The following is a 21,281-nucleotide window of genomic DNA, read 5'->3' as shown; positions in this document are numbered from 1 at the left end:
GGTAGTGCAGGCCGAGGGTGGGGTTGGCAGCACAGCCTGGCAGTGAAGGTCGATAGGTCCTTCCACTATAACCATTAACACCAAGTTGGGCCCAAACCTCTCCTACATTGGAGCAGTACCCTCTCTTCCCCCACCCCTTCAACCGCCCTTCCCCTCACCCTCCCCTCACCCCCACTCCATCCCCCTCAACCCCCCTTATCCTCCCTCCCCCCACCCCTAGAAGATAGATTTAAACTTTAAAATGTGAATAACTTGTAAAATATAACACCGATTTCATTGAAACTTCTTCCATTAGCACCAAAGGGACGACGGTGAGTAAGGTGGACCTAACATTGTCGCACTATCGTGTACCGTTTTGGCTGTGGTTCAGGAACAAACAAACAAATAAACGAAAGTTTCAGTATGGGGATGGTCGGTTATAATGAGGTCCGTAATAACGAGGATTTACTGTAGTAATACTTATACTGAACTATATGCAGAAGAGCGTTTCATTGCCACCTCAGAACATGTGATGATAAGGTGCCATTGAACCACTGAAGGATCTTGACCCAAAACATCACCCATTCCCTCTCTCCAGAGATGCTGCCTGTCCTGCTGAGTTACTCCAGCACTTTGTGTCGATCTTCTGTGTAAACCAGCATCTGCAGTTCCTTCCTACACAAATTATACAACACTTTCCTCTTAGATTTGTGAAACACTATTCCTTGTCAAATGCATTCCATATTCTCAGGTGATATTTTTACGATGCAGCAATCAATTCAGAGACGACATGGTGTTTATTACACATATGTTTGGGGGGGAAAGGGGCCCAGGGCAATTTAATTGTGTGCTTTAGTTGTCCAGACTTCAAGGGGCGGCCCCGTCGCTGAAGGTCCGCCGCCGCCGCCCGGCCCTTCTGTCGCCGTCCTTGTTTCCCGGGGACGGGGAAAGGCTGGGACCCGCGGCGCTGCCTCCCTGGCAACGGCGGGGCCTCCCTGGCAACGGCGGGGCCTTCTCTACCCTCACTCCTCATCCTCACTGCGGGGCCTCCTCTCCCCTCAGTCCGGGACCTTCTCTCTCCGGCCAGCGGCAGGTGAGCCGCGGCGAGCTGGGCCTAACGCGACACGCCGGGCAGCGCGGAGCCGGGGACGGGGCACCGCATCCCCCCCGGCAGCGGCAGCGGCTGTGGAGTCCTTTAACTCCCCCATTCACCTCAACCCCCCCGCCACCCACCTGGACAACCCACACCCACCCTCTCCTAGTCAACCTCCACCCCCGTCCCCTCCTACACCCCTCCCCTCTCCTCCCCTAGACCTTTAGTCACTGCCCACCCCCGTCCCCTCCTACACCCCTCCCCTCTCCTCCCCTAGACCTTTAGTCACTGCCCACCCCTTCCTTCTAGTCACCCCCCTCCTGTCACCCCCCTCCTCTCCCCCCCCCCTCTCCCCCCCCCCCCCCACACACCCTCCCATCTCCTCTCCCCCTTTCACCCACTCTTCCTCCCCCCCACACCCTCCCCCTCCTCTCCCCCCACACACCCTCCCCCTCCTCTCCCCCATCCACCCACTCCTCTCCCCCCACACACCCTCCCATCTCCTCTCCCCCACCCATCCACCTCCTCCCCCCCCTTCCACCCCCTCCTCCCCCCCCCTCCACCCCCTCCTCCCCCCCTCCACCCCCTCCTCCCCCCCCCCTCCACCCCCTCCTCCCCCCCCCCTCCACCCCCTCCTCCCCCCCCCTCCACCCCCTCCTCCACCCCCTCCTCCACCCCCTCCCTCCACCCCCTCCTCCCCCCCCTCCACCCCCTCCTTCCCCCCCCTCCACCCCCTCCTACCCCCCCCTCCTCCCCCCCCTTCCACCCACTCTCCCCCCCACAGCCTCCCATCTCCTCTCTCCCCACCCACCCATCTCCCCTCCCCCCACTCATCTCCCCTCCCCCCCACTCATCTCCCCTCCCCCCCCACTCACCCCCCCTCCCCCCCCCCACTCACCCCCCCTCCCCCCCCACTCACCCCCCCTCCCCCCCCCACTCACCCCCCCCTCCCCCCCCACTCACCCCCCCTCCCCCCCCACTCACCCCCTCCTCCCCCCCCACTCACCCCACCCCTCCCCCCCACTCACCCCACCCCTCTCCCCTCCCCCACCCCTCTCCCCTCCCCACCCACCCCTCTCCCCTCCCCACCCACCCCTCTCCCCTCCCCCACCCACCCCTCTCCCCTCCCCCACCCACCCCTCTCATCTCCCCCACCCACCCCTCTCATCTCCCCTCCTCCACCCACCCTCCCATCACCCCTCCCCCACCCACCCAACTCTCCCCCACCCACCCAACTCTCCCCCACCCACCCAACTCTCCCCCACCCACCCAACTCTCCCCCACCCACCCAACTCTCCCCCACCCACCCAACTCTCCCCTCCCCCACCCAACTCTCCCCTCCCCCACCCACCCAACTCTTCCCCCACCTACCCCTCTCATCCCTCCCCCACCGACCTCTCTTCTAATCAATCCCCACCCTTATTGACTGGGCGCCTTTAGTACACTCGCAACAAGGTGATCACCCCCTTTTTTTTTTCTTTTTTTTTTAAACAGCTCCACCCGTACAGCCTCACTGGATGAACCATCAGTAATGTCATCTCGGACTACTACCATGAAAATGTGGTGACGAAGGTGTAAGGTATGCTTGCCTTTATTGCTAGGGCATTGAATATAAGAATCGGGAAGTCATGATGCAGGACTTTGGTTAGGCTGCATTTGGAGTGTTGCGTGCAGTTCTGGTCGACCCATCACAGGAAAGATGTAAAGGCTTTGGAGAGCGTGCAGTAGAGGTTTACCAGAATGCTGCCTGGAGTTGAGGGCTTCAGCAACAGGGTGAGGTTGGCTAGACTTGGATTGTTTTTTTCTGTAACAATGGAGGTTGAGGGGAGACTTGATAGAAGGTATGAGAGGTATAGCGAAGGTAGACAGCCAGAACCTTTTTCCCAGGGTGAAAGTGTGTAGGAAAGAACTGCAGATGCTGGTTTAAACCAAAGATAGACACAAAAAGGCTGGAGTAACTCAGCACGTTAGACAGCATCTCTGGAGACAAGGAATGAATATTGATTTCTCTAACTTCAAGTAACCCCAGCATTCACTCTCTCCATCCCTTCCCCTACCCAAGTCATACGAGCTTCAAAGTCGTCTTGTTCAGTCTCATTGTCTCTATTTGTTATCACCTAACAAGTAGCAGACAATAACCTGTTTCCTGTATCATCGTTACTTTTTTGCATATCTTTCATTCATTTGTTCTATATCTCTACATCACCGTCTATATCTCTCGTTTCCCTTTCCCCTGACTCAGTCTGAAGAAAGGTCTCGACCCGAAACGTTCACCCATTCCTTTTCTGCAGAGATGCTGTTTGACCCGCTGAGTTATTCCAGTTGTTTGTGTCTATTCCCAGGGTGGATATGTTCAACTCTGGAGGGCAGAGCTTTGAGGTGAGAGGGAGAAAGCTTAATAAAGATGCGAGGGGCAACTGTGTACACAGAGAGTGGTGTGGCCTGGAATGCATTGCTAGGAGTTGTGGTGTTTAATGGGCTTTAAGATAGATATATGGAAGTGCAGGGAATCGAGGGATGTGGATCATGTAGGATAGTGTTAATAGTGTTAGTGTGCGGGGATCGCTGGGCGGCGCGGACTTGGTGGGCCGAAAAGGCCTGTTTCCGCGCTGTATATATATGATATGATATGATATGATATGTACAAGCAGATGAGATCAGTTCAGCTAGGCATCATGTTCAGTACAAAAATTGTGGGCCGAAGGGCCCGGTCCTGTATTCTATGTATTCCTCTTAATCAATAAAGCACCACCCCATCCTCTGTTACCCCCACCTCTATCTCTCCTCTTGCACCGGTTTGCTGGAACATTAAACTGCCAGTCCTGTCCCTCCCTTAGCCAGGTTTCCGGAATGGCTATAACATCCTAGTCGCACCTACCTATCCATGCCCTGAGTTAATCCACTTTACCTGCGGGCATCTCCATTGAACTGAAAACAACAACTAAAATGATTTTTAAAATTCTGGAATTGATTATCATGTCACCGAATTCTCTTCTGATGAATAATCATTGACTTGAAATATTAACTTTAATTCCCTCTACAAATGTTGCCTGCTGAGTATTTCTTTCATTTTCTGTTTGTTCAAATTTTCCTTACCTGCAATATTTTGCATTTGTGGAAAGCGTATAAACTGTTAAGAGGTATAAATTGTTAAATAGAATTTATGATCTCCAGAATTAGCTTCTGATGAGAACAGAGTTTGCAGTGAAAGTTTGGTAACCTTGCCTTTGAGCTTTTAAGCTATTGGATGGTGCCTGTTTCTTTTCATTGTTCCTTCCAATTTTCTCTTCCAGGTACATTTCACGATTATAATACGGCAAGAGATGAGAAGAATGTTCACAGTACGATCAAGTTTGCCATGCTTGGCACAAATATTGAAAGCAAAAGTGGCACAAGAGAGAGCTTTTTCAATCTGTCTGGTCCATGGAAACGCACACAAACTATCTTCTGTCCATCCAATTTCCAAATTTACCACAAAGAAACTTAAGAGTATTATTTTTCCGCTCAAAGACTTGGAACAGTACTTGGTCAAGAATGCAAATAAAATGAACAATCAACTATTTGCTCCAAGCTTTGAGGATATTGCTGCTGCAGAACAATTCTTTGTGCCTTCCAAATCACACATCATAGATTATTTCACCTCTGCGGTCAGGATTGATCATGCACCAGCGACAGTTCAACCTGAGGTTAGTCGTGCATTTCCCCATGCAACATATGAGCTAATGGTCATGAAATAACAATAAATAAATAAATATTATCTTCCATTAATATCCAAAACACAAGTTGTATTCTTAGTTGCAGAGATCTTGTAAATTCCGACCTTATTGTCACCTAATCTCTCTCCCTTCCCCTGAATGTGGCTTTCGCTGGGAATGTAAATTTATTGAAATATACCTTTTCACCTACTACTTGTACCTTTTTTTTTTAAAGTACATTCCAGTTTGTACCAACTTTAAAGCAAATTTTCCAAAATGGATAGATGTTGAGATGAGGTTGAGAATAATTTAGACAAAACCCCTCACAGTTATGATTGCAGAGCAAAGGTGTCATCTCCATATCAATAGATTGGAACTGTAAATGTTCAAGTCTCTGGTTTATACTCTACTTTCTCAAATTTGACATGAACACTATTTTCTTTTCCTTTTTAGGTGTGTTTTATTGGGAGAAGCAACGTTGGAAAGTCTTCATTAATAAAATCTTTGTTTTCCTTGGTTCCTGGTATAGAAGTAAGAGTTTCAAAAACTCCTGTGAGTATAAGTGGGATATGGAATTGCATCTAATTCTGTTTCCGATGGTCAATACAGTATTTACAAAGGCACAACACAGTATTTGCTACCTATGATGAATGCATTCATTAGGTGACATCAAAATTAGGTTGTAATCTCAGGTTCTTTGGACCATTCTACTATAGCACATTCTCCCCAATCACATAGAACTCTTATTCTTAGCCTGATCCTACAAATGTCAATGGGCAAGGAATTATTTTATGCTAGGAAATGTGCATTGCACAGATGGCACTGCACAGGAAGCATGTGCAAGTTTTACACAAAGCCATTGAGCTATGAAACTGTTTCATCCATGGGGCCCAAGATCCTGTGTGTAAAAGAACAGACCTTGTGTATTCTATGGGGGGGGGGGGGCTTTAAATTGTGCGGAAGTTAACTGAGGAAAACCTTCCAGAGGGTGAGGAGATGGAGATAGAAGGATTGGGAGCAGGTACAGCAGGGATTTATGGAAGTTACCTATGTAACTATGTGCTGGAGGAGAGTTATCCTACATTTCACTTGGAAGGATCAAGGAGGGTGGAGATGTGTAGAATTGACAGATGATCAGGCTTTCTATGAACTTTGGGATGGAAGTGGTGGAATCAAAAACTTATTTGCAAGACAACAGATGTTTTAGATTCTCGGGTAGTATTTCATATCATATCATATCATATATATACAGCCGGAAACAGGCCTTTTCGGCCCTCCAAGTCCGTGCCGCCCAGCGATCCCCGTACATTAACACTATCCTACACCCCACTAGGGACAATTTTTACATTTACCCAGCCAATTAACCTACATACCTGTACGTCTTTGGAGTGTGGGAGGAAATCGAAGATCTCGGAGAAAACCCACGCAGGTCACGGGGAGAACGTACAAACTCCTTACAGTGCAGCACCCGTAGTCAGGATCGAACCTGAGTCTCCGGCGCTGCATTCGCTGTAAAGCAGCAACTCTACCGCTGCACTACCTCAATACCTTTTCTCCCATGATTTATCCCACTTTCTGATGTCTTCCAAACAATTCATTTTTTACTGACGACACCTTCATGCAATTGCCAAACCTGATGCAATGTTTTCTCCTTCCAAGCTTTGATAGATTTGTTCAGTGTGTTCCAATGTTTTGTCCTTGGCAGCAAATGCAAGGTCAGCTTCCTGATCTATACAGACAACATACAACTTGACTTTTCTTCCAGCATTCTCAGTGCTGCAAATCTTAGTGAACTCCATGTGTAGGAAGGAACTGCAGACACTGGTTTACACCAAAGATAGACACAAAATGCTGGAATAACTCAGCGGGGCAGGCAGTATCTCTGGACAGACGGAATGGGTGACATTTCGGGTCGAGACCCTTCTTCAGACCCAAAACATCACCCATTCCTTCTATCCAGAGATGCTGCCTGTCCCGTTGAGTTACTCCAGCAATTTGTCTCTATCTTGCTGAACTCCATGATTGATTCAAACATTTGCTCACTTAGTTGGATTCACACCTAAAAATGTTGTGGCTGGGTTAACCAGTCTCTGCTCTTGATAAATTATATTGGATCAGGTGTCAGACCTTCTGAATTTTGCTCCTCAAAGCCAATATTTTCTTTGTTATATTACTGCCATATCAACAGCATTCTATTTCATAACTATGTAGCCTCCTATTGTTTGAAGCACAACAATATGTGTATGTGAACCATTTTGTTTTGGAGCAAGAATGTCTCCAAGGACATCCTCTATTGATCTGCACCAGTATTGCTTTGAATTCAGTTTCTTCCCAACACTCCCCATGGGGTTGAATCAAACCTCTGGTACCTGACTATGGAAAAATAACACTCTTTGAATTGTCAATTTGATGGTGAGTGCACAGAGACATACTGTGACAAAAAGCTTTCTCATTTTAGTGCTTCATCAAAATCCATGACTTAGTATTAAGAGATACAGCTTGAGCTTCCATAATTGCTGAACAATTTGCACAGCTCGTCTGTTTGTCTCATAAAAAGAGAACTTAAACTTCACTTTCTCTTTTTAAAATCTTTTTCCTCTTTCCATATCTAATTTGGTTTACCCAGTTTCTTCCTTTGTCTTTCTTTCTTTTCACTACCTTAAACTTAATTGGTTAAGATGATAGACGAGGGCTGTCATTTGCCTAAACCCGTTTGCTTTAGACCACTATTAGTTGGAACAATTTGTCAAATTGGAATGGAAAAAAACCTCCCAGTGGGGTTTAGATCAAGAGTAGCAAATTCTAACTTAATGATTTTCTTGCACTTTTCTTGGCAGTGTTTTTCAGTTGAGTTACTAGAAGTAGGGGTTTGTAGAGATTTGATGGGGTTAGTTTATTACAAACTATTAACTGCTGCAAAAGAACAGTCTGGGGACTTTAGTGCAGGGATAAAGACCAGATTGTGAAATTGCGGTTACAATTGATGTAGAATGTAGACAAAACTGTGAACAACAACCCCTTCATGGTATGAAGGTAATGTCCATCAGCCAAATATTGATAGCCTAATACATCCTATATTGATAAGGAACCCTGTTTTCAGCTGTATGTTCTGTCTTTAGTCTGTTAGTTATGCCCAGTCTTTAGTTGTGACTCTGTAGTCTTTTGTCTTAGTTATGTTATATTCAGTTTTTTAGTTATAACCTGCAGATCTTTTAAAGCGTTGTTCTGATACCATGTAACCACTGTGCCTGAATAAAAATGCCTGGACTCGGCAAATCATGGAGAGTTCAGTAATCCAACGCTACACATTTCCCTCCACGTAGATATTCAAAATCTTAAATGTGTCTGACAGTTAACTTGTAATTTGTTGTAACATTTATTGATATATGATGGATGATTTCACTTTGTTTCTGTGAATGGGAAGTGAATTCTGAGTCAAGTTGAGGTTTTTGTCAATGTGCACAAGTCTGGTGAGGCAATGAAAATCTTGCTTGTATCATTAGCAGCATCACAGGTACATTGACAACGCACAAAAGCATAAATTATACATAAATTATGCAAGACAATGAAAAGAAAAAAATCTGCAAAATTGATGCTTTTGCAAATCAATATAAACCCAGTATGATTGTCAAAGAAAAATAACATTCTCTGAGTAATTGATTCTGGGGTATAAATCTAAGAAAAGCTTATGAATTTGCAGTCCTAATACTATTGTTGTAATTTGCTCTCTGACCATGAGTAATCCTGTTCCCTTTTGTTTTAGGGGCATACAAAGAAAATGAATTTCTTTAAAGTGGGAAAGGCTTTTACTCTGCTGGATATGCCTGGTTATGGATACAGGGCACCTTCTGATTTTGCGGAAATGGTGGAGATGTATCTACAAGCAAGACAGAAGTGAGTTTTACCTGGTCTTCATTTAACTTGTTACATGTAAATTTTGTACAATTAGTAAATTATTTGCCAATTAAACTCTGACCCAAACTGCAAAAAACCTGCATGTAAGTAGCATCCTTCATGACCAAAACTGCACACAATACTCCAGGTGCGGTCTCACCAGAACAATCTTAAATCAAAAAGTAGAACATGCAAAGTGGCAAGGGCTAGAGGTAGACCAGATTTTTTTTAAGGAACTGGCAGGGAATGACTAAAAAGCTGATAAGGAGGGCGAGATTTGATTATGAGAGAAAACTTACAATATTTAAACTGACAGATGTTCTACAAATGTATAACAGGGAAGACAGGAGCTAAAGTAAGTGTAAAAACTCAAGAGGATGCGATTGGGGGATTAGTAACAGGAATCAAGAAAATGGCAGATACCTTAAAACAGTACCTTGTGATAGGAGGGCATTGCAAATACCCCAAAGTAACAAATGCATTAATTTCTCATCCCGTGGAGAAATTGTAGCAATCCAGGTCACAAGGTACAAATTTGTGCAAAAATGAATGGGACTAAAGGCAGTCCATGACCTGATAACTTGCATCCACAGGTTTTAAAGATAACGGCTGCAGAGACAGTTGAAACTTTTCAAAACTCTAGTTCGGAGGGGTTATCGGCAGGTTGGATAACGGCAAAATAGGACTCCCTATTCTGCCGGTTTTGAACAGGTTGGTGACAGAACGTTACCATTCCCATCAGTCGCTGGTGCGCCTGTACTAACGGTTACTGCGGCAGACATAAGATTGGCCTTTCTGGGCGTGAATATGTGGAAAGCAGCTGGCCTGGATGGAGTCCCCAGCCGCATCCTCAGGATCTGTACAGATCAGCCAGCAGAGGTATTCAACATCTCACGACTGCATTCTGAAGTCCCCTCCTGCTTCAAGAAGACCACCAACAGATATTTATTATGACTCCTATTCAACACCATGATCCCATCCAACTCATCTCTGAACTCCTACACTCTCGGGTTGCCCCCCTCCCCCTCTGCCACTGGATCCTTGGCTTTCTGACCCACCAACAAATATCAGCAGGGTAGGTGATGACACCTCCTCCACAATAATTCTCAACACCAATTCTCAACACCAACACCAAGGAGGTTTGCTCAGTCCCTCATAAGAGAAAACACCATGGAAAGAATCCTTGTACACACACGACTGTGTGGCCAAATTCGGCTCTAACTCCCGTCTCCAAGTTTGCTGATGACACGACTGTGATGAGCCAGATCTCAACCAATGATGAGACGGATTACATGAAGACGATAGAGAACTTAGTAACATGATAGCAGGACACAAGACCCATTCCTTCTCGCCTGAGATGCTGCCTGACTCACTGAGTTACTCCAGCTTTTTGTGATGCCCTCGATTTGTACCAGCATCTGCAGTTATTTTCCTACACAACTCTCCCTCAATATCAGCAAGACAAAGGAGCTAATCATCGACTTGAGGAAGTGAAGTGGAGAGCATGCCCCATTGGCATCAGTAGTTTAGAAATGGAAATGATTGAGAGCTTCAGGTTTCTTGGCCTAAATATTACCAATGATCTGTCATGGACTAACCGCATTGAAGCAACAGGTCAGAAGGCACATCAATACCTCTACTTCCTCAGGAGACTGAGGAGATTTGGCATGTCTTGAATGACTCAAACATATCTCGGCATTTCTACAGATACACCATAGCAAGCAACCTGTCGGGTTGTATCACAGCTTGATTTGGGGACAGCTCTGCCCAAAACTGCAAGAAATTGCGGAGAGTTGTGTTTGTAGCCCAGTCCATCACAAAGACCCTGACTCCCCACCATTGACTTCATCTACACTTCACGCTGCCTCAGAAAAGCATCCAACATAATCAAAGATTCGTCCACTGAATTCCATAGGTCAGTATTAAGGATAGGTAGATATAGAAAACTTAAATTTTTGGAGACTTCGAAATCTTGCTATGCAAATTTGTTTATCATAGCTACATGATGCATAATACATGTTTGGTTTATGTCATATCTAAATGACTGTGTGTCCGCAAACGTAGCATTTCTTCGGTATTATACTGAAATACCAATTTGCACCAGGAGTGAAGCTTCAACCAAAACCTTCTGATTCATAGATGACAATGTCCTCGCAATGCAAAAGCTGTAAAAAATCAATGAATTATAATTTGTTTGCAGAGCAGGAAATACTGGGGTTCATATCATATCATATATATACAGCGCGGAAACAGGCCTTTTCGGCCCACCAAGTCCGCACCGCCCAGCGATCCCCGCACATTAACACTATCCTACACACACTAGGGACAATTTTTTACATTTACCCTGTCAAATTAACCTACATACCCGTACGTTCTTTGTTTTCGTACGATGAGATCAGCACGTAACACAATTATCCACATAAAGTATAGCAAACAAAACCTTGGAATAATTTTACATTATTCCAGATAGTTTTTGCCATGATGTGTGTTTCTATGACTCTAATTGGGTGTAACATGAGCGATGAGTTCGGGAACACTATTTGCATTCCACAGGTCAAAGCGGTTAAAACATGTTTTTCATTGGGAACTACAGAACTGCTTAAAAGTTACTCTGGAAATTCACAAGCAGAGAAAAAGCTGTCTTAGATTTAATCAGGATGGGGTAGGAGAGAATCTGCATCTTGGTGGCACCAGTCTGTTGCTGAAGGTGCTCCTCAGGTTGACCAGTGTGTCATGGAAGGGGTGAGCTGTATTGTCCAAGATGCTCCGCAGTTTGAGGAGCATCCTTCCCTCCAAGACTACCTCCTATGAATCCAACTCTGCCCCCAGGATGGAGCCAACTTTGCTGATGAGCTTGTTAATCCTGTTGGCGTCCGTGGCCTTCGCCCTGCTGCCCCAGGGAGGGTGCGAAGAAGATGGCACTGGCTACCACTGATTGGTAGAACATCTGCAGCATCTTACTGCAGACGTTGAAGGAGCCTTCTCTAAAAGTACAGCCGGCTCTGTCCCTTCTTGTACAGGTCCTCTGTGTTCCTGGACCAATCCAGTTTACTTGTCCAGTTAAACTCCAAGGTATTTGTACTCATTGATAAAAAGCAAATCCACACCTTTGATGGTGTCAGGGGACAGGGGTTTTTCTCTCCTCCTAAAGTCCACCACTAACTCCTTAGTCTTGTCCGGGTTGAGCTGCAGGTGATTCACTCCACACCACTCAATAAGGTCGTTGACAACACCTCTGTATTCAGCATCCCTCCCCTCACTGATGCAGCTTACAATTGCAGAGGCATCTGAGAACCTCTGCAGGTGGCAGGAGTCCAAGTGAAATCTGAAGTCCGAGGTGTCGATGGTGAACAGGAAGGGAGAGAGGAAATCAAGATGTGAAAAAATAAACATTGCATTGTTTCTTCAACAGCTTAAAGAGAACATTTTTATTGTTGGATGGTTCAATAGGAATTCAAGAAGCAGACCAAATAGCAATTGAGATGTGTGAGGAGTTTGGAATTCCATATGTTGTAAGTATAATAATTTTCAGTTGAATTTTTTGACTCCTTTATCTCCAATCCCTTTCTTACTTACAATAAGGTTATATAGTTACCAGATTTCTGTCAATGTTGAAAAAGTTGGTCAACTTTATGGATTTTCCCTCCATAAAGTTGACCCTCTGAGAGATTTGTTCCATTCCTGGTTCCCGAATTAGATTCCTTGAAAAAGCCCCACTTAAAAGAGTAGTAGGTTAGGGGATAATGTACTGAAAATTGAATGGAAGACAAGAAGGAGAGTGGAGATAAATGGGTCTTTTTTGGGGAGGTAGATCAAGATCATAGGATGATAGGATGGATATTTAGGCTCTAGCTATTTACAAAGTGTATCAGTAATTCTGATAGGTAATCCAAATGTCATAATTTTGAGTATCTTGATGAGAGGGTGAGATTATAAATCGTCAGGAAGACTTCAAAGAAAATTTTGAGAGTGGGCAAATACAAGTCAAGCGTAGAATAATGTAGATAAATGTGAAATTACCTCCTGAGAAAAAAAAATTATATATATATAGATACATATAGGTGGTGTCTGTCCAAACACAAGTTGAGGAAAGTGCGGGATTTGGCATTGGGATGATCACTTTGAGTGGTGATGCTCAGTGGCAAGTGCCTTTTCCTATTAATTTTCTATGTTTCATAATGTGTATTTATCTGCCAGACAATTAGTTGAACGTACTACTCAGTTATCACAGCAAGATGAAATCATTTCAACTTGGAGCCTGAATCCAGCCCTGGCTCATCTTTTCTCTGGCAGCTAACAGACCTTTGTGAGTGAGATAAGTGTTTCATCATGCAGATTTGATTAGATGTTTCAGGGGTTACCTTTTATCAGATGCGGTATATGTATCCGTGGATATATTTGAGACACTTGGTCCACCAGTCATTGTCATTGCTGAACAATGCGTTTGCTTTTTATATCTTGGCCTGCAGCGTGGTCTTAAGTTATGATGCAAACATTCTCCTCCAATGGAATCCCACATATTACCACAGGGATCAGAAAAGTATTTATAGAAACATAGACATAGAAACATAGAAAGTAGGTGCAGGAGTAGGCCATTCGACCCTTCGAGCCTGCACCGCCATTCAATATGATCATGGCTGATCATCCAACTCAGTATCCTGTACCTGCCTTCTCTCCATACCCCCTGATCCCTTTAGCCACAAGGGCCACATCTAACTCCCTCTTAAATATAGCCCATGAACTGGCCTCAACTACCTTCTGTGGCAGAGAATTCCACAGATTCACCACTCTCTGTGTGAAAAAAACCATGAAATTATGGTACAAAAATATTCATTTGATCATGGGTGGAAGATGTTATTTTTAAATTAAAATAATACTGAGAATAGCTCGATTCCAGTGTGATAACTAATGTCATAATTGGCATCTCATTAAATGGGTAAATCCTAATTGGGCTGTTGTAGATGTTTTAATTCTGTTGAGAAGTGCTTATGCCAAGATACTGTACAATCCTGTAACTCTGGTTCACAAAAACTATAGTCAATGTACATATATGGTTGTAACTAAAATGTTTCTAATCCTATCAGTTCAAAATTAATTTTGATTGATCATCTTAATGTTTTGTATATCTTAGTTTAAATGTGTACAGAATATACAAAATAGATCCAAGTTGAATTGTTTAAAAAACGAATTGGAATAAGTAAAATTTGAATTCCATTGTAACTTTTAAGGGCCATTACAGATGGTAAATTGAATGGACCAACATGGTATTTGTTGAGGTAATTTAAACTTTTGCATGAGATGTCAATAAGTTCCTTGACTTACACAGCAAACCACAGACAAATGCTGATCTGTTTCTACTTGTGCTGTAAAAACTCAGACACGCTTTGCAGGGAGCTGTCAACATGGATAAATTGGCAGACCTATGGGCACTTTAATGTGGAATCTTGCAAATCATTCAAATAATAATGATAGGACTGAAAAGCTGCATCCTTAAGAGTAACAGATAATTATTTCCATTATGTTCACTGCAGCTAGTATTAACGAAGATTGACAGACCCCAGCAGGGTAATCTATTGAAGGTGATCGTGAGCATACAAGAAGTGATAGAGAAGCAGACTCTGGGGTGTTTTCCTCAGCTCTTCCTTGTGAGGTAATTTAAAATCATAATTAATTTTGCTTTCAGATTCTGATGGTGTGATGGGAGGGTGGACATTGTGGTATAGAAATAAAAATTCAGATTGTTCTGTACTTGTTTGCACTTCCAAGAAATTATTTTCTTCAGGGAGTTGGGAACTTAGAATTTACAATCCAAACAGGCTATGAAATTTATCAGCTCAACAGGTTAATGTTGGTTCTTGTATTCTATCAGAACCTCCTCCTCCCTTCAACATTCCCTTCTGCCTTTACCTCCTGTGTACATCGTCATTTTTAAAACAGCTTGAGAGGATGGACTCGGTATGACCTGTACCAATGTTACTATTAATGGTATAAGAAAATAACTGCAGATGCTGGTACAAATCAACGGTATTTATTTACAAAATGCTGGAGTAACTCAGCAGGTCAGGCAACATCTTGGGAGAGAAGGAATGGGCGACGTTTCGGGTCGAGACCCTTCCTCAGACTATTAATGGTAGACACAAGGTGCTAGAGTAACACAATGGGTCAGGCAGCATCAATGAAGAAAAAGGATGGGTGACGATTCGGGTCTGTTGCGACCTATTCTTTTTCTCCAGTGATGCTTCCTGACCCTGCGAGTTACTCCAGCAATGTGTGTCTATTTTTGGTATAAACCAGCATCTGCTGCTCCTTTCTACGCTTTACTACGAATGGTGCTTGTTGGAAGCCAGTGAATAGTCTGATTGACTTTGGATGAATCGTGATTTCTGCATTCCCCTAATCTTTTTCCAGGACAAGTCTGAAATACTCAATCTCTCTCTTCACCAGTATCCATACTGGTTTCTCCCTTCACTGGCATCTGCAGTTATTATATCATCTACTTGAAATGACCTCAATGGTGTGCTGTTTGCTTGAATTGAATCATTTGAATTATATTTGGAAATTATATTTTTTAAGAAAATTCAGATCTTGCATTTTAATTTTTGCTGTTTGCTTCTATTCTCATATTCTGAATTAACATTCCTCTAATACAAACCTTGACTATGGAGTTTTATTAAATATAAATCAATCCACTGATGACGATTTATGCCCAGCTGATCTACTGAGGCAAGGAAGGTGAAAGATAAAATAGGATAGAAATTTGTCCTTCATCAATGTGCTCCAAACACCTTTCCTTGATCATCGTTGCTGGCTTTGATTTGTCCTTTTGCATTTCTTTCATTCACTTGTTCCATGTCTCTTTTCATATCTCTCGCTTTCCTCTCCCCTGGCTCGCAATCTGAAGAAGGGTCTCGACCCGAAACATCACCTATTCCTTTGCTCTAGAGATACTGCCTGACCCGCTGAGTTACTGCAGCTTTTTGTGTCTATTAATAAGCAGCTGGATGCTGTACCTAGCTTCTAAAATTCAGCTCCATTGATTTCAGTGAAACCCAGTAAGTAAGCAGACCACAGTGGACAACTGTTATCATAAAATATGCCAGAGTTAAACCTAAAGCAGAGGTGGAGAAGTCTGAAGAAGGGTCTCGACCCGAAACGTCACCCATTCCTTCTCTCCTGAGATGCTGCCTGACCTGCTGAGTTACTCCAGCATTTTGTGAAATAAATACCAAAGCAGAGGTGCTGAGTAAGACTGGTAACAATTTCTTACTTCACTAACTGTGCTCTATTCTTGGACTATTGCAAACTGTAGGCCGATAGAATGGTTAAATGTAATTTCTGTCTTAAGACCGAGTGGTTGTAAAATGCAGAAATCTTTTGCAGTTTTCAGAACTGTGAAATATAAAATGTTATCATTCTGGAAAAAATAATAAAAGCTTGTTAATTGTTTCTACAGTTCTTTGAACTATTCTGGGATTCATCTATTAAGGTGCTTCATTGCACACGTTACTGGGAATCTTAACATTACAGAGGATATCTCCATTTCTTCATGAAGCATGAAAAATTCTCAAGTGGTGTGAACATTGACTTCAAAATATCATGACAAAACTTTTGTCCAGCAACAAATTCATTAAACTGACCTTTTGAATAGAGACTGCAAACTTAAGGTCAATTCAAAGTTGACCTTATTACGATGGCATATTGTGTATTAGAATCATTACACAATCTATCATTGTGTAATATCTGCATAGATTGTATAATTTCTGTTTCATGAGTAACTATTTCTGATTGTATGTAAGTAGAATCAGTTGCCTTTGGTCCAAAATTGACTTATAGCTTTAAAAGTCATAGACCATTCAATGTAATTACTTGATTGTGGTCGGATCAGTTATCATAATTATAAATAGAAACTTTTTATGGTTAAATGGAAAATACATTATATTTTCAAATTATCCTAATGTGTGGCTAAAACACACGGGGAAGAGTTTTCTACAGGTGACAATTGTAACTACAAGCATTGCAGGAGGGTCCGTCCAGTCTTGAAGTACGTACAACTGTTACTTTCAAGTTATTTGTTTCCCTCACTCAAGCATTCGCTGCTTCACTTTGATGTTTCTATAATAAAATACTGGCAGGTTTTGAGGATTCAGATCAATAATGGAGGAAGAACACACAGACAATGGTGTGCAAAGTTAGAGAGCATGGTATTGGGAGTATGGTTTTGACATGGATAAAGAACTGGTTGGCAGGCAGGAAGCAAAGAGTAGGAATTAACGGGTCCTTTTCAGAATAGCAGGCAGTGACTAGTGGGGTGCCGCAAGGCTCAATGCTGGGACCCCAGTTATTTACAATATGTATTAACGATTTAGACGAGGGAATTAAATGTGACATCTCCAAGTTAGCGGATGACAAAGCTGGGTGGCAGTGTGAGCTGCGAGTAGGATACTATGATGCTGCAGGGTGACTTGGATAGGATGGGTAAATGGGCAGATGCAGTATAATGTGGATAAATGTGAGGTTATCCACTTGGCAGGTTATTATCTGAATGGTGTCAGATTAGCAGAAGGGGAGATGCAACGAGACCTGGGTGTCCTTGTACATCAGTCACTGAAAGTAAGCATGCATGTACAGCAGGCAGTGAAGAAAGAAAATGGCATGTTGTCCTTCATAGCGAGAGGATTTGAGTATCGGAGCAAGGAGGTCCTCCTGCAGATGTATAGGGCCCTGGTGAGACCACACCTGGAGTAATGTGTGCAGTTTTGGTCTCCTAATTTGAGGAAGGACATTATTGCTATTGAGGGAGTGCAGCGTAGGTTCACCAGGTTAATTCCCGGGATGGCGGGACTGACATATGATGAAAGAATGGGTCGACTGGGCTTGTATTCACTGGAATTTAGAAGGATGAGAGGGGATCTTATAGAAACATATAAACTTCTTAAGGGATTGGACAGGCTAGATGCAAGAAAAGATGTTCCTGAGGTTGGTGGAGTACTGGGGTCACAGTTTAAGAATAAGGGGTCGGCCATTTAGGACTGAGATGAGGAAAAACCTTTTTTACCCAGCGAGTTGTGAATCTGTGGAATTCTCTGCCACAGAATCCAATTCATTGGATGGTTTCAAGAGAGAGTTTGATTTAGCTCTTGGGGCTAACAGAATCAAGGGATATGGGGAAAAAGCAGGAACGGGGTACTGATTTTGGATGATCAGCCATGATCATATTGAATGGTGGTGCTGGCTTGAAGGGCCGAATGGCCTACTCCTGCACCTGTTTTCTATGTATGTTCTGTTATAGTTTGAGGTGTTTTTAAATTTAGTGACTCCTGTCCCTCCTGTTGACAAACAGTACATAAAGATTTACAGAGCATTGATTCTCTTTAGTAAATGGAGTGGTGGGGGTAGTGCTAATCTTGTTATTGCTTTGCTAAAAGAACGAGGAAACAATTGCCAAAAAAGATATAGATGTTTTCACTTTAACATGATTTTAGTTTGCTAAAACGTGGAAACAGATTTCATGTGCTGGTGTGATTTTGCACACATTTAAAGTAATAATTGCCATTGTAGACATAGCATTATCTCCATCTGGTGGTATAAAACTAGAAGTGAGCTCTCCAAAGAGACTTGTTTCAGGGAAACCCCAAATAGATGAGAAAAACATCTTCATATGTTGAAACATTTTTGATCAGAGATATTATATTTTTTAAAGTTATTTGGGAAAAGGACTGTATTCGAATTAAAACCCTCATGCTCTTTCCTATACCCAATATCTAAATTAGATTTGAAAGGCTCTTTCAATGAACGAAACACCAACCCACAAATATCTAACCCTTTGCTGAGCCTCTATGTCCTATATGAAGAGTAAGGACTACTGTAATGTAAGGATCACAGAAGTTAATATATGCATCTCTTTTAGTTGAAGTAAAAACAAAATGTTGGTGATACATCACACAGCAGCTGTGGAAAGAGAAATAGAGTTTTTTCAAAGACACAAAGTGCTGGAGTAACCCAGTGGATCAGGCAGCATCCCTGGAGAACATGGGAAGGTGACATTTCAGGTTTGGACCTTCAGTCTGTTCCGACTCAAATGTTTACCTATCGATATTCTCTAGGGATGTTGCTTTGCCTGCTGAGTTTCCCCAGTTTTTTTTTTTGTAAACCAGCTTCTGCAGTTCCTTGTTTCTATGAAACCAACTTAATGTTTTTGACTGATATCCTTTCATAACTTCTGGTAATTTGAGTATTTCCAGAAATGTTTTATTTTGGATTGTCGACATCTGTTTTTTTTTGTACCCTTCATGTTTTATTCACTGGTGCTTGTTAAGGGTTAAATTTCAGGGGAAGTATCCTTATTATGTATTGTTTACAGGATCAAGACATCACCAGCAAGGGCATTACCTATTTCCTGCCTCTAATTGCTCTTGGGGAAAGTGCTGCTGAGCTGTCCTCTAGAGTTGCAGCTCCTGCTGACACCTCCGCCAACATTACTCTGGAGAGTGTGTTGGAAGGAGCTGCAGATGCTGGTTTAAACCGAAGACAGGCATAAAAAGCTGGAGTAACTCGGCGGTTCAGACAGCTTCTTTGGAGAAAAGGAATAGGTGGCATTTCGGGTCGAGACCCTCCTTCAGACTGAGGGTCAGGGGAAAGGGAAACGAGAGATATAGACCGTGATGTAGAGAGATATAGAACACACTAGACAAAGTGGACCTGTTAGGACCAAACCTCTCCTGCAATGGTGCAGCACCCTGTCCTACCCCTCCTCAACCCCCCCTCCCTTCTCCCTCACTCCCTCCTCCCCTCCTTTTAAACTTTAAAATGTGAATAACTTTAAAAATATAACACCGATTTCGATAAAACTACTTGCATTATCACTAAAGTGACGACGGTGAGTAAGGTGGGCCTAAAATTGTCGCGCTATCGTGTACCGTTTTGGCTGAAGTTCAGTCACAAACAAGATAACAAACCAGAGTTTTAGTATATAGATGAATGAAAGATATGCAAAAAAGTAACGACGACCAAGGAAACGGGCCATTCATTATTAGCTGTGGGTGAGGTGAAAACGTTGCAGACAATGAAACTCGCCAGGACAACAGTGAAACTAGTACAACGACGAGGGTGGGAGAGGGATGGAAAGAGGGGATGCAAGGGTTACTTGAAGTTAGAGAAATCAATAATCACTGGATTGAAAGCTGCCCAAGCGAAATATGAGGTGTTCCTCCAATTTGCATTTGGCCGCCCTCTGACAATGGAGGAGGCCCAGGACAGAAAGGTTGATATGGGAATGGGAGTGGGAGTTAAAATATTTGGCAACCGGGAGAGCCAGAGAGCACTAATAATATAGCACTCTTGTATACACATTGATAGGAACTGCCTATGCTTTCAAAAAGGCACCCAATCAGCCTGCAGTTCCAGGAACTTTGGTGGAGCTCAGTGCTCCATTGGTGGCTCAGTGTGGAGTGAACCATTGCGGCCTGTGAGGCCTGGTTTTGGGCAGGCTGAGGCCATGTCAAGAGTTTTATTGTCCAATTTCCCTGATAGAACAATGAAATTCTTATTTGCAGCAGTACAACAGAATATATAAAGATAGTACACTGTAAACAATATAATAAACAAGAGATTTTAAAAAAGTTCAGTGTGTGTATATATATATAGACTTACATACACATATACTGTATAGCTATCTCTGTACTGCTTGTTATTGAGGAAGAAGTGTTTCTGCCCATTCAAACAGACTGTGGCCTGTTGATGAGGAAGTGGAGGCTCCAATGCATAGGGATGGGCAGAGGCCCAGTCCCATGAGCTTGGTAATCAGCTTGGAGGGGATGATGGTATTGAACGCCATGTTGTGGCTCCTCTGTACTGGCATAAAGGATTACAGTGCAGGTCATTGCTGGGACTAGTAACAACTCATCCACATGTTGGCAAACCACCTGGATCATGTGGGATCTCCCATTACCTTCTATTAGATGTGGAAGAAGCTGCACAGCTCCTTAGCCGCAAAGAAACGTCAACAGTTATTACTTGCCATTTTGCTCGTTGGCACAGATAATGCCCAGCTGGGGAGAGTTGTGCTGTCATACAGGGGGAGATATCAGCTTCCATCAGGAGGTGATGAGAGCAACACAAGATCTGGACCATCTATTAAACATGCGACAGCTGCTGCCAGTGCCTAACAATGGTCCTCATTCACCTTGCTGTCCTGACCTTTATGTCACATTACTGCGTGATCATCCCAGCCTGCAATCTCCTCCTCACGCCAAGGCATTATTTGACCAATTCCTTTCTGTAGGAGGACCGTAGATATGATCCCTTTTAGCACTGGCTCCATTAACACTCTTGCTCCTGGGAAGTGTAACTGTTAAGAGAGTACTGAACATTCCATGTTGTTGTTGGCCATTTAACAATGAGGTAGATTAATTTTTGAAAAGGAAGAATGTAAAAGCATACCGGGAAAAAGAAATAGGATTGAATTTCATTCTTAAGAACATAAGATAACAATGTCTAAGAACAGGAGGGAATAGAACGGTATGGGCTTTGTGCAGCAGATGGGATTAACTTTGGATTGGCATTATGGATGGCATGGGCTGAACAGTCCATCTCTGTGATGTACTGTTCTATGTTCTAACACG

At 43.3% G+C, this 21,281-nt stretch overlaps 1 protein-coding gene across 1 annotated transcript; it reads left to right on the top strand.

Moving 5' to 3' along the window:
- Positions 1-929: 929 nt before the first annotated feature.
- gtpbp8 (GTP binding protein 8) lies at positions 930-20,207 on the top strand. Its single transcript, XM_078408632.1, has 8 exons — positions 930-1,072; positions 2,567-2,651; positions 4,366-4,758; positions 5,221-5,319; positions 8,531-8,661; positions 12,074-12,173; positions 14,193-14,311; positions 16,115-20,207. Exons 3-8 carry the CDS (start codon positions 4,396-4,398, stop codon positions 16,209-16,211), a joined length of 909 nt encoding a protein of 302 aa, XP_078264758.1. The 5' UTR covers positions 930-1,072; positions 2,567-2,651; positions 4,366-4,395; the 3' UTR covers positions 16,212-20,207.
- The last annotated feature ends 1,074 nt before the right edge of the window (positions 20,208-21,281 follow it).

Source organism: Rhinoraja longicauda, chromosome 12, assembly GCF_053455715.1.
Source record: "Rhinoraja longicauda isolate Sanriku21f chromosome 12, sRhiLon1.1, whole genome shotgun sequence".
NCBI lineage: Eukaryota > Metazoa > Chordata > Chondrichthyes > Rajiformes > Arhynchobatidae > Rhinoraja > Rhinoraja longicauda.
This window is presented reverse-complemented; position numbering and strand designations above follow the sequence as displayed.

Excerpts from the sequence above, each read along its gene's own strand:
- gtpbp8 (XM_078408632.1), top strand. The coding sequence starts at position 4,396 with ATGAGAAGAATGTTCACAGTACGATCAAGTTTGCCATGCTTGGCACAA. Across the intron at positions 4,759-5,220 it reads CAGCGACAGTTCAACCTGAG|GTGTGTTTTATTGGGAGAAG; the intron begins GTTAGTCGTGCA and ends TTTCCTTTTTAG. Across the intron at positions 12,174-14,192 it reads AGTTTGGAATTCCATATGTT|CTAGTATTAACGAAGATTGA; the intron begins GTAAGTATAATA and ends TGTTCACTGCAG.